Genomic DNA, 13,789 nt, shown 5'->3' on the forward strand with positions numbered 1-13,789 from the left:
CCCATTCCCTTTACAAATCACATCAAATCTGGAAAGACAGTCCCCAAATGCCGTGTGTGTGTGTGCGCGTGCATGTGGACATTTCATTCCCTTTCGTGAAGTGGATGATTCAGTGGGCACCCATGAAAGCAGACAATACAACTACAGTCAAATCGATATTAGAAACTGACTTGGTCAAAGCGTGGAATTTCCTTTTCACACAGGTATCCAGGCTTTGCAAGCGTGGCTTGCTTACTAGTAGCAGAGTCCATTATTAATACGAAGTGTACCAACCTATCATGAAGATGGAAGCGCTCTGCTGCGTGCCCTCACAAGCCCAGATTGTTTGTAAAGGGCAGGAATGAAACATTCCATATGTTTTCTTTGTCAGTGGCAAGCCTATTGAAAGCCAGACCATACTAGTCTCCCTGCTGAGGGATTGGATTGGGCTATTCATGTGTAACCAGGCAAATGTCAAGATGGCAATGGCAAAAACATCTCAAACTTTTTTTTTTTTTTTTTTTTTAAGAAAGCAACCCAGGGTAGAAAATGCAAACTGTACTTGAACCACTCAGCCAGTTTAAGCAGGTTGTCGGCACTGCAGCCACTTTTAGCTGCTGCTCTGGCTTATGAGTCATTTCAAAGCAGGACTTAATCAAAACGTCAAAGTTTTTAAATTTTCTGAAAAAAAAAATCAAAAGCAAACAATAATGCCAGGGACAAGGACACAATTTAGCAGCCGAGCATGTGCTGAGCGCACACACAGTTTAAATCCCAGTATCAAAAATGAGTGAAAAAACTATACAGCATTTTAGAAATGACATATCTTTAAAAAGAATGTCATTTCTAAAATTACTTAAGAGAATAAGTGTGTCTTTATCTACAAAGCAATACACACACATGTGTATATATATATGTATGTGTGTGTATAGAGAGAGCCAGTAACCAGTATGTATGTGTGTGTGTGTATATATATACATATATAGAAAGAGCCAGTAACCAGTATGTGTGTGTGTGCGTGTATATATATATATATACACGCACACACACACACATATATATATATATATATATATATATATATATATATATAGAGAGAGAGAGAGAGAGAGAGAGAGAGAGAGCACCAGTAACCAGGAAAAAAAAAAACCTTTTCAAAATACTTCTTAGAAAAAGTTCTAGCATCTGAATATTTCTAGAAACACAGTCGACAGAAAGGAATAAGACTGTGGCTAAAATATGAATTTTGAGTTACTCTTGGCCATCTCAAACATTAAGTGACCAAACAAATCTGAGAGACCATAGTTGAGAGAATTCCTGGAGTTGAGTTTGCTCAGTGAAAATCCTCAGTGTTGCAAAGTCTGGCTATATTGAGCAAGGTCACACGCTGTTTGCAGAAAGATACTTTGTTTCTCTATTGAGACAGCACCCTGCTATTTGATCACCTGTGTCAGGAAAGCAGCATCAAGTCCCAGAGATCAAGGTTAAACTGCCCTGTTTTCTCTGGATTCCCTCTTCCAAAGAGCGCCCTCCCCCCACCATTACAGACCTTCCTGTTAGAAGGTGAGCAGCCTTACCTGTAAGACAGCAGCATCATTATAAAACACACCTACTAATGTTTCTTCACTGGGTTATTGTCAGAAACGTGGTAGTTAAGCAGACTTTTCCACCAGCCCAGTGGCTCACCTATGAAATCTAGAACCAGCTTTCAGACTGATACCCACCCAAATAGCCAAAAGAGATGGATACAGAATCTTAAATCACAAACTAATGGTACACATATGCAGTTACCTATTAACTCCCCCAAAGAAATGACAAAACATGAGGTCCTCACTCGGTATCAAAGAGACCAAGATAAAGTAAAGACCAAGTAAAGACTGGAAGTAAGGCAACCTCCCTCTTTTTCCAGATGGGAAGTCCGAAGCCCCAAGTGATGAATTGACTTGCTTGACCTCTTGATCCCTTTGCAACCCAAAAACTTAAAACACGAAAATCATTTCGGAAAGTCTGTTCATGACAGCATGCCTAGCAAAGACGACTGGAACCCTACAGTGACAAAAAAGGCAGATGATGGTGGCATGCCTTTAATCCCAGCATTCAGGAAGCAGAGGCAGGAGGATCTCTGTGAGTTCAAGGCCAGCCTGGTCTACAACAGCTAGCTCCAGGACAGGCTCCAAAGCTACAGAAAAACTCAGCCTCGAAACCGCCTCTCCCCACAAAAAAGGCAGATGATATGACCATGGACCATGACCAAGGAGAACTGAAAACCAACAAGGTAAATATTCTTTTTAAGAAAATACTAGGGCCTTTCTCTTTCTCTTCCAGTCGCAGGCGCTTCGGGAGCCGCCGATTACAGTCCAGCCATGGCCAAGTCCAAGAACCACACCACACATAATCAGTCCCGGAAATGGCACAGAAATGGCATCAAGAAACCCCGGTCACAAAGATATGAATCTCTCAAGGGGGTTGACCCCAAGTTCCTGAGGAACATGCGCTTTGCCAAGAAGCACAACAAGAAAGGCCTGAAGAAGATGCAGGCAAATAATGCAAAGGCCATGAGCGCACGTGCGGAGGCCATCAAGGCCCTGGTGAAGCCCCAGGTGGTGAAGCCCAAGGTGCCAAAGGGCCCCACCCGCAAACTCACCCGCCTGGCTTTAATTGCTCACCCCAAGCTTGGGAAGCGGATTAGAAGCTACATGGCCAGGGGTCGTAGGCTCCAAAAAACAAAGCCCAAGGTTCAAGCCAAGGCAGAGGCCTCAGCTGCAGCTCAGGCTCCCAAAGGTGCTCAGGCCCCTGTGAAGGCCCCATAAAAAAGGTCTCAGTCTGCCAATGTGAAAACAGATGGACTGGTGTGAACACCTACACAGTATTTGCAGATGTTCAGGACCTTATGCTGTTTTTACAAATAAACTTGAGGCAAGTTCTGTTAAAAAAAAAAAAAAAAAAGAAAAAAAGAAAATACTAGAGCCAAGTATGTTGGCACAGACCTTTGGTCCAAGCACTTGAAAAACAGAGGCAGACAGACCTCTTTGAGTGCACAGTGATTTCTAGGCCAGCCAGGGCTAATTAGATGAGAGCTACAGAAAAGCCCATCTCAAAAAGAAAAAGGAAAAGGAAATATTGGGGATTGAGGAGACGGTTCAATGGATAAAGCACTCGTACTGCAAACATGAAATGCAAGGCAGAAACAGGGGGACCCCTAGAAGCTCACAGACCAAGTAGCCTGATATACAAAGCAGAAAACAAATCCTGTGTTTTTTTGTTTTTTTTTTTTTTTTTGGTTTTTCGAGACAGGGTTTCTCTGTGGTTTTGGAGCCTGTCCTGGAACTAGCTCTTGTAGACCAGGCTGGTCTCGAACTCACAGAGATCCGCCTGCCTCTGCCTCCCAAGTGCTGGGATTAAAGGCGTGCGCCACCACCGCCCGGCACAAATCCTGTTTTAAATGAGGTAGAAGGCAAGAACAAACACCTCAGTTTGTTTTCTACTCGCACACACATGCTGTGGCACATCTGTGCTTTCGTAAATGCACATACATACACATCACACACACAGAGAAATTAAAATTAGGAAAAATTTATCAAAATAGGTCAGCAAAAGTATCGGAGGAAAAAAAATGGGTTTATGCTAGGCTGCTAAATGTCAGTGAATGCCAAATGTATCCTATTAAAAACCATGGTACCAAGCCAGGCAGTGCTGGCACATGCCTTTAAGTCCAGCACTCGGGAGGCAGACGCAAGTGGATCTCTGTGAGTTCGAGGCCAGCCTGGTCTACAAGAGATAGTTCCAGAACAGGCTTCAAAAACTACAGAGAAACCCTGTCTCAAAAACAAACAAACAAACAAACAAACAAATAAATAAATAAAAACAAAAACTATGGTACCAAAATATGTTAAATATACCGAATTCATTGAATATTTGCTTCCTATGAATCTAACCCACATTGTACCAAGAAGTCTGTGAACATTTCCACTATATGAGGTAAGAGAGCTCAATGAAGAGCCAAAGAACAATTGTGACACTTAGAAAATACAAATACTAAATACATCCAGCAAGTCAAACAAAAGGCTGAAGAGCACAGGACAATAACCTCAAGTCCAGAGCTGGCACTACTTATTTTTCCTCTCCCCCAACTACGGAATAGATACTGACACACTAGGAGATGCTTGCCGAGCTATACCTGGTTCCGGAGATGCTGCCCTCTCCTTCTGTGGAGAATTCTCCTGCACACATGGGGAGGGTGTCAATCTAGAGTAACTATGGGCTTCCATGCTCCTAAAAGTCGGTGGTGGGTCAAGCCTTCATGAGGTATATACTTTATTCAAAGCTTTTGCTCACACAGAGTACCCCTAAGAGAACCAGCAAAAACCCAGAAGTTCATCAGTGCCATGGCCCAACCCGAGTTTCACGGAAGAGACCGCCAATGTGGAAGCAAAGCTCCCACTCAGCTCCTTCAAAACCAAAACCCTGAAGAGAGCGAAGATGTTGAAATTCATCCCCCTTAGCTTAGAAACAACTCTAATCTAGTTACTTGGGGGAAGTCTAGATGTCATCTCTTGTACTAAATTATTCTGTGGTCTATGGCGATCACTATACCATGAAATCTAACGTACAGGGAGAATGGAAAAGTTAGGCTTGAGTCAGTTTTAGATACATCCCTTAACCATGCCTAGAACCATTCCAAAGTAAAGGAGCCAAATGTTTGCCAAACTTCAGTCCATCTTCTGGAGAAGGAAAATGTCCCTAAATAGAGCTTTGAAAACACAGAGGGTATGAACATACCTGACAATTTTTCTAAGGATTCTACATTATGATTTAAATAATGTATCAAAAATGCTTTGTAGTCAGAGCATAATGAGATTTCATTCTTTCAATGGCCAATATTAAAAACAAAAACAAAACAAAACAAAAAAAACATACTTTATTCTTCTAGTAAAACAAAATCACTCTGAAGGCTGGAGGAAGAGGATCACAAGTTCAAGAGTTCAAGGCCGACTTCAGCTACACTGTAAGATCTTAACTTTGTCTCAAAAAATAAAGAAACAAACAAATTAGGAAAAAAACCAGCTAAGAGAGCTCACACCACAGCCCTTTGCTTATCTTGATTCAGAATATGTAAATACGAATTTCATATGAAGGACGGAGCATCACTGAGTATCTTGCCATCTATTAAATTTGCATCTTCCACATGTCTCATTACGACCAGACACAACACTAGCTCGAAAGCTAACCATACACACAGCTGCCTCTTAAAATATCTTTGGCCAGCCTTCCCTTAGGAGATATTTTCATATTGTATGGCACAATATGCTACCACAGGTGCATGATGCAGTGTTTGATTTGCCCATAAGACCTTTCAATACAAAAAGTTAAGAAATGCATGTAGGTATATACTTAACGTATTTAAACATTCATTTCTTGGGCCCAGACTGGTAAAAGAGCACTTCCCAAACCTTAACCACTTGCACCTAAAGAGGCAAAATAACTGTAAATGAATAAACAAACAAATAAGGTACGTGATCCCAAATATGGTGGTTTAGGGGGACCTAGCGGTTGTGCCTTTATGACACTAAAAATACCCTTAATGTAAAGACATGTTTTACAAACTTAAACAACCCAAACATTGGAAAGTTTAATTGCCAGACCATGGCACACAACACCTTAGCACTTTAAGAATCTTGCAAAATAAGAGCCCGCCCCCAAAGCTTAGTAACGTTTGTCTCTGAATGAACACAGTGCATACTGCACACAAGTATACAGTGCAACTTAAAAGAGGTATTTGATCTTGCTACAGTCTTTAGGAAGTTGAAACACCATTAAACATCTACAAACTATAAAATCATGGTCTCTTTCCCTCTACTACCGGTTTTTAACTCAGTTTAGGAACCCACTCACTTTCAAACAATAGACTGAGAGCTGATGTGCAGTTTGACCATTAGGTGCTTAAAGATACAAAAGAAATGTCAAGAAGGCAGACAAATTAGCCATTGTGTCTAAGAGTACTGATTGATTGCATGCCCTAGATGTTTCTTTTTCACTGGCAGTATTTAAAATTGGAGCATTTTATCACCTTCAGTCGAGCTATTACAAAAACTATACTTCACTAAGCAGAAGTAGCCAAAAAATAAAAACCAAATAATAATAATAACCAAACGAACCAAAAAACAAAACTTTCGTTTCTATTTATTGAAAACAAACTTTGATACTGCCAAACATGGGCCATCCACGACTTCTGAGGAACAGCCTAGATAATATACTTCTAAACCTAAAACTTTTAACACCTACTTTTACAGAAGGAAAGAGCAATGAAGTCCACCATGAATACAGATGTTGACTTACTCAAATTTTTCAAAGTTGAAGGCATATTTGGTGGGATTTACCTTTTAAGCTATTATATTAACAACCCAAAAGTATTTTTGTTGACATGAATTGGTTCCCAGGTACAGGAACCAACGCTGTGGCTTTTCAACAACTGCACTACATGCTGATGGAGACAAAAGTAAGAGCTGGCCTCAGATTCTAGGATTCACCAAATGATCCTCACAATTTTATGTTCTACACACACACACACACACACACACACAACATGAATAGAATAAGCTCAATCAAGGAGACCAGGCCGGGCGATGGTGGCGCACGCCTTTAATCCCAGCACTCGGGAGGCAGAGACAGGCGGATCTCTGTGAGTTCGAGACCAGCCTGGTCTACAAGAGCTAGTTCCAGGACAGGCTCCAAAACCAAGAGAAACCCTGTCTCGAAAAACCAAAAAAAAAAAAAAAAAAAAAGGAGACCAGAAGCTAAAATCCAAACTGGAAGGCTGTAAGTACTTTTACCATTATAAAGACGACTAAAATACAAATCTGAGAGACAGACTGACAAAGGCAGAGGCCAAGAAAATGCCTAAACTTGCCTGGATCCACCTACTAAGACAGATCTTTGATCTTTCCTGAGAGATTAAGCTGTCAAATGTTACGTTACAATCCCAAAGCTAAGAGCCAAGTACTTGGACAGTAAATACTTGTGACACCAGAACTGGCTCAGCCGCCAGCTAAGCTGCAAATTGTGAACTCGTATTGGTTACAGCAAGTCTTAAAGAAGTACAGAAAAAGTAAATCCCTGGTATAAATTCTCAGCATTGTCCAGGCAACAGCTAACACATCCCTGCTCGGGAAGACATGGATGCCCTGTTCCATGGAAGTACTCCAGTCGAATCTACCGGGTAGGTGACTGGCTTGAGAAACGTATAAAAATTAAAATTCGGAGGTAATGGGTATCGCTTTGTGGTAGAGTACTTACCTAGCATATGCAAGGCCCTAAAGCCCCCAGTTCACTGAAAATTATTTACAATAAATAGAAAGAAAACCCTTGTCAGTAAGAGTTGTTGCTGTCTCCGTTTGTCTAGACTGTAGGAATTAGGGCCCTCAAGGGGTAGGCACATGACTCACTCAAGGTCACTCCAGTGAATTATTGACAGATCTGGAACCCAGCTTCTCGTGTTTCTCACAGAATGCTCTTTCCTCTGGTGTAGTTCACTAGTTTGTACAAACAAAGGATCCAAACTGAAAGATGTTCCTGTATTGACCTTGCTTTGCGCATAAAAATAACACATCTCTATCAGTGATGTGAGCATTAGGAAATCTAAAAAGATATCAAATTTTATTACTAATAGAGTATTAATGTCAGATACCGATTACTGATTTGGCCTATGATGGAGTACACAGTAGATATTGGAAGTTAGGAAAAGAAAATACTTCCAACTGCTATCTGTAAAGGAAGCTGTGTGGTATACTGAGGAACAGGCATCTTGGAGAAAAATCCGAGATGATACCAATAAAAGGAGAAGAAGAAGCAAATGGCTCTCTAATAAGTACTTCAAAGCCTTCAGGTAACTGTCAGTTCCATAAGAAAGGCTCGATAAAGCTGCCCAGGTACAGACTATGCACGCTGTGAAGGTTTGAGTTATGACTAATTACATGGAAGGGAGGACATTGAGCAACTTTCTGTACAGTGTCCAAATTAGTGGAACGGAGGGATTTTCGTTTCCAAGTGTTAAGCCATACACACAGGAAACAATCAGGGCCATTCTAGCCTAGCAGAGCGCCTTGCTACTCTTCAATTCTGCAACAAGTCTCCATGGCAAGTTTCCTCACACACAATTCTAAACACAGACAAGGACTCCTCCAAGTGAGGGGGAATCAAAAGGCTTGTGCAGCTTCACCTGGAAGAATGTTCCCTGCTCCTGAGATCTTCGCAGGAGGTCACCCTAACATTATGACCAGTGCACCATCCTCAAGTCGAGTAAGAATTACATAAAATCAGCAACGTTGGACAAGAGAATAAGCAGCTTAGATCTGGGTAATCTAGGGGGTGCAGTTACTTTATTTTTTTCAGATAAGGAAATTGTCACATACTCCAAAACGGTTGTGGAATGACTTGCCCAAGGCCACACAATTACTCAGAGGTGAGCTAAGTGGTGATCAAAGGCTTGGATCCACTCTCTTCTAGGAAGCCAAAAATACAGACTTTATCGGCTTAAAGTTAGGAATAATTTAGATATAAATATTTGTGTCCCAGATCTATAGTTTTCAAACTTCGCTGCAGAAACACAGGAGCCAGAAAACACACATTGAAAGCTCCCCTCCACACCATCAATGCCACTTCACTCCTCTCCCCAAGCCTGGAAGGTGGGTGATTAAGACTGACTTTTTCCGCCACACGCGGAGGGATAACCTTGAACCCTTTCATAAAATAAAAGGGAATTTGAATATTAGTAAGATTATTTAACTGCGATAGACCCACATACATTGTGGTATAGGATTCAAAATAGTTGTTCAGAAATACAATCACTAAAAATGGTATCAATGCAGGAGCTCCATCAAGGATTCTGGGGATTACATCTGGTTCTGTCCCCCAAGTCTTATAAGGTACCTTCAGCAGGAAATAGACAGCTTGACTGGACAAGTTTAAGCCAACCTAAAGTAGGAACAGTGGGTATGTAATCTCTGGGACTTCTGAGTTCTGGACAAAAGGCAAAGAAATCCAAGTTTGTCAAACTCCCATGGGATTGGCGTCTGGATTTGAAGCACTTTAATGTGGCCCTGTGTGCTCATTTATTCACTCCAGAATCTTTAAGTTTCTCCTGTGCACCAGACTCTGTGGACTGAGTCAAATAAAATCCCCTTTCTCTGATGGTCCTGTGGTCTCCAAGGTGAGCTGTGCACCCACCTCAGGGGTAGGTGTCACTTGACAAGTCAATGAGGAATAAACAAGAACTCTGAGAACTACAGTTGCCATCTTAAGGCTTCTGTTTTTCTGTTTGTAATTTCACAAATGACAAGACCCAGAAATTAGGAATATATAAACAACGGCATAGAGTCTGTAGACCTAGTCTCTTAGTGTACACTGTTCATGGAAGCGGCAATGGTGCCTCAGAATGGAAGCCCTGGACTATCCTAAGTTATCCTGTGAGAGCCAACAGAGTATAGAGCTTAGGCATCAAGCCCTAAATCTGCAGAGGCAGCTGGTTTCCTCACACGTTAAAAGCAAATACACTGGGCCGGGCGGTGGTGGCGCACGCCTTTAATCCCAGCACTTGGGAGGCAGAGGCAGGCGGATCTCTGTGAGTTCGAGACCAGCCTGGTCTACAAGAGCTAGTTCCAGGACAGGCTCCAAAACCACAGAGAAACCCTGTCTCGAAAAACCAAAAAAAAAAAAAAAAAAAAAAAAAAAAAAGCAAATACACTGTCCTTCAAAACCCTTTAAGATAGAGTGGTTTTATAGTTATATACAGTATATGTGTGTGCGTGTGTGTGTGTGTGTACTGAGGGTGAAGCAGAGGGACTGGGGAAAATGAGCTCTCAGCATGTGTAATCACTCTACCAACTGACCATGTTTGACCACTGCTGCTGTTCAGAAACAATGTTATCTGTCCACACCACAGCTATGCACAGTTACTCCCTAGGGCTCCACGTTGAAGATAAGGTGTTTTCTTGTCTCCAGTGAAATCTTCAGGTTGTACATTGCTCTCTAGAAGAGCATGTTCCCAGAGAACATGACATTACTCTCTGGTTTTAGGTACTGTGGTAAAACAGGTCCTTTTTCTTATAGGACAAATCTTGTTAATGCTTGGGGAATGTGCTAAACAAAGTCTTTACAAACCAGTTAAACAGTGAAATCCTAGTTTTTAGCAAATGTTATTATATATAAAGCTTTCTAAGTGGTTCAGGTAGAATCACCTCTCTTTCTGCCTGATTTCTCTTAACGTTTCAAAAGGGTTTGAGAAAGTAAAAACCTGCCTCCTCTACCAAAGTCTTTTCCTCATCTCCCAACCCTGCTCAAATTTTGCCCTTAATATACCCCTGTGAGCAAAACGCTGCGTGCTTCCAACTGAACTCTTTTGGTGAAAGGTTAAATATCATTTTGAAAGAAAAGGTCTTTCGATGCATAAGTAACACCTGAGACTGAGACAAAAACAAAGACTAGGGTGAAATACTCCCCCGAGCTGTAAAGCCACAGGCCTCAATTCTCATTATCCCCAACCTACAGGGCCAGCGAATACCTTGTCACCACCCACCTGGAAATACAGCAATGTCCTGGCTTGCCTAAAAGGGAGTTTTTCCTTCACAAGATCTGTTATTCCTTTAAAGCTGTGTCTAAGAGGTCTTTTTTGGTAGCTCGTAGGTAAAAAGGAAGTTTCCTTTGCCCGAGGGCCTCTTGGCCCCTTCCTTTCCAACAGTTCTTCCCCTGCTCCTGATTTAATCGTGCACTAGGCCACACAACACGGCAGGAGGAGGATGGAAGGGGCACACAAGCTACCCTTCGCTCAATTCCCCCATTCTTTTTCTATCGCTGGCATTTGCTACCACCACCTCCAACACCTAGTTCAGATTCCTCCTCTTTCCTGAGATGTTGAAAGCGCTCAGGGTCTCTGGGGAACCTGGGGGTCAGAACCATTTGTGCGACGCTTCCTGACCTCAGGCAGCTCGATGAAAGGTTCTACCGGTGAAGATACAGGCAGAAAGGGTTGCCCACCTCGCCCAGCATTCTCTAGCTTAAGTCAGCATTCCTTCTTTAAAACGCTTTATGCAGTAAGAGTATTCCCGCCGAGAAAAAGCTGAATCTCCCCTCCTCCCTTGTGCCCGGCGTGCGGTAGTGAGTCCCGAGTGGATCTGGGCTAGGGTGTCACACTGCACAGGCAGGATAGGGCCAAACTGGAAAGCGATTCACCTTCTAAGGTACAGGTGTTTCTTCTCTCTGCCTGTGGGAACCCTGGGGGGATCCAGGTGCTTCCCCATGGAACGTGCCTCGCTGGCAAAGGCAGGCCAAGTTCTAGGCGCCCTCATCCGTGGCCAAAGTTTTGCCAGCGGAACAGGGGGCCTCATGGGGGAAGAGGTCGCGTGAAAGGCTGCCAAGGACGAGCGTTTCCAGCGTCCTCCCTCCTTCTTGGCCCTAGATACATTTTTGAGATGGGGGTGGGGGTGTGATTGCGCCCAAAAAGTCTGGGAAAGAGAAAGCTCCTCGAGGCTCAGATCTGGACTGGCCAAGTCTGGAAAGGCCACCGTTCGGGAAAGGGTGCCAATGCCCCCCCCACATCCACAGGTGATCGGTGCACCCTGGACCCTAGAGCACTGGGGGTTGGGAGGCTGGGGTCTAGCTCTGACTCCGCCCCACTGCGCCCCGCGAGTCCCCCAGCCCGTAGCCCGGTCGCCCGCACTCACAGCGCTTGGGTGAAGGCGCTGAGCCCCTCCGGCACGGCCGTCAGCCCCTTCCCGGAGCAGTCCACCCGACGGTCGCCGTCGCAGCTGCAGGGCGCAGCGCAAAGAGGCGGCGCCGCGCCGCTGGGCCCGGCCGAGTCGAGAAGCCCGAGGGCGAGGAAGCAGAGCAGCCTCAGCGGGCCCGGCATTGCTGCGGTCGCCGCCCGCGCCCGCCTCTCCCGCGGCGCTTCTCGCTCGGCTCGCCTCGGCTGCCCTCCGCCGTCCCCCGGGGCAGCCGGCCTGCCGGGCTCGAGGCCCGGGCACCGTCCCTTGGCGGTCCGCGTGCGCTCGCTCCCTTCAGCAGTCCGCCGCCGCAGCGCAAGGACGCGGCGCTCCGCAGTTGCTCCCTTCCCGCTGCTCCATGGACGCGCACGGGCAGCCCCGCGGCTCGGTGGCTCAGGCCAGGCGGCCCGGCCCAGAGCAGCTGCCGGGGCCGCGCGCTGCCATCGTCGCCGCCGCCGTCGCCTCCTGTCCCGGGCCTCCTCCAGACGCACGGCTCCTCAAGGTTGCGGAGCGCAGCCTCCAGCCATGCCGGCCCGGCGCCCCAGCCCCCGCCCCGGCTCTCACAAACACTGCGGCTGTCCGCGATCTCCCCGCCGCGGCTCCCGCTCTGTGCGTCCTTTTCCCTTCTAGGGTTGCACGCTCGCCTCCGGAGCCCCCGGCCGCCGGGTTATGCAAATCACTTAGGTACATGCAAAACTAACCCTGCTCCCGGAGCGCCATTGGTCAGGGAAGGTCTCGAGCTCATTACTATGCAGACAGGGGAGTCACTATTGGTCAAGAGTAGAGGGGCGTGTCTCTCTGGAGTGAGTGACAAGGTAGTGCTGGTGTTGGTGCTGCTGCTGCTGCTGCTGCTGCTGGTGATGGTGGTGGTTGGTTGTAGAGGTTCAAGTGAAAAACCCTGACTAGGCTGTGTCTGCGTTTCAGGTTGTGGATTGAAGGTAGACGTCTCTGAAGAAGAGGAGTCGGCTGGTTCCCTCCCCCACCCAGTCCTTTTCTTCCCTCTGCAGAAATTGGATCTCCTAAATTGGATGACCTGAAAAGTAAAACTCTGCCTCCAGCTTTCAGTCGTTTCAAATGACTCTCCGCTGCTCCTAAGGGCAAGGGCATTGAGAGCTTTGCAAACAGGGGAAAGAAAAGAGCGAGCGAGATTTCGAAAAGGAGTGGGGGAACATTTCTTTCTCTTTGACCCAAATTTCTGAGTTTCCGCGGTGCACTAAATTAAACAGTGTATCCCCACCCGGGTCTCACTTCGCCTCTGAGATCTTAGTACCCGTTTTCATTCACACTTGGGAGCTAAATTAGCGGTTAATCATCCATGACACAAATCAGACTTCTTCCTCCCTTTACAACCCTAAAACACAAGGATTTTGAAGAGTTCTAGACGGTGACGATTGTGAGCAACTGGAACAGAACGTTCAAGTGTCAATTGACTGCCCTCGAGACACTAAAGACAACTTGTGTGCTTACTTACTATCAGCATTCCTTCCTTTTTCTGAGCTTTTATGTCCCTTATGGCCTAATACCCCCATAATCATTATACGAAAAATGCAGCTTTGTCAGTGGGTCCTTTCTCCCTTGCTGCTATGCCTTTGGGTTGTTTTACTCTATACTGTAGACGCTTTTAATTAATTTGCAAAGTTATAGCAAGGAGAGTATTAAAATACCTGTATGGTATAGAGTTAACTAGACATCTCAGGCAAATAAAAAAAGAAAATATAAATAAATTAATGAAGACCTAGACAATATCTTTTTTTTTTTTTTTTTTTTTTTTTTTGGTTTTTCGAGACAGGGTTTCTCTGTGGTTTTGGAGCCTGTCCTGGAACTAACTCTTATAGACCAGGCTGGTCTCGAACTCACAGATATCCGCCTGCCTCTGCCTCCCGAGTGCTGGGATTAAAGGCGTGCGCCACCATCGCCCGGCTCCTAGACAATATCTTAAATGAAAACAATTCCACCATCTTTGGATCCAAGAACTTAGGGTAAATAATAATAATAGTAATAAAGCCAGGTTGGATCCATATACTATAAACTTATGCTAGTGAATCAGTAAATACAAA

At 44.8% G+C, this 13,789-nt stretch overlaps 1 protein-coding gene across 1 annotated transcript in view; it reads right to left on the bottom strand.

Annotated features, from left to right (window-relative positions):
• The window catches only part of Lgr4 (leucine rich repeat containing G protein-coupled receptor 4), a 104,553-nt gene extending 92,170 nt beyond the window's left edge, over positions 1–12,383 (bottom strand). The window contains exon 1 of the mRNA XM_057780675.1: positions 11,694–12,383. Coding sequence (XP_057636658.1) covers positions 11,694–11,878 — 185 coding nt within the window. The 5' untranslated portion in view covers positions 11,879–12,383. The remainder of the gene's footprint in view (positions 1–11,693) is intronic.
• Positions 12,384–13,789: the final 1,406 nt, after the last annotated feature.

The sequence above is a fragment of the Chionomys nivalis genome, chromosome 9 (assembly GCF_950005125.1).
Source record: "Chionomys nivalis chromosome 9, mChiNiv1.1, whole genome shotgun sequence".
Taxonomy (NCBI): Eukaryota; Metazoa; Chordata; class Mammalia; order Rodentia; family Cricetidae; genus Chionomys; species Chionomys nivalis.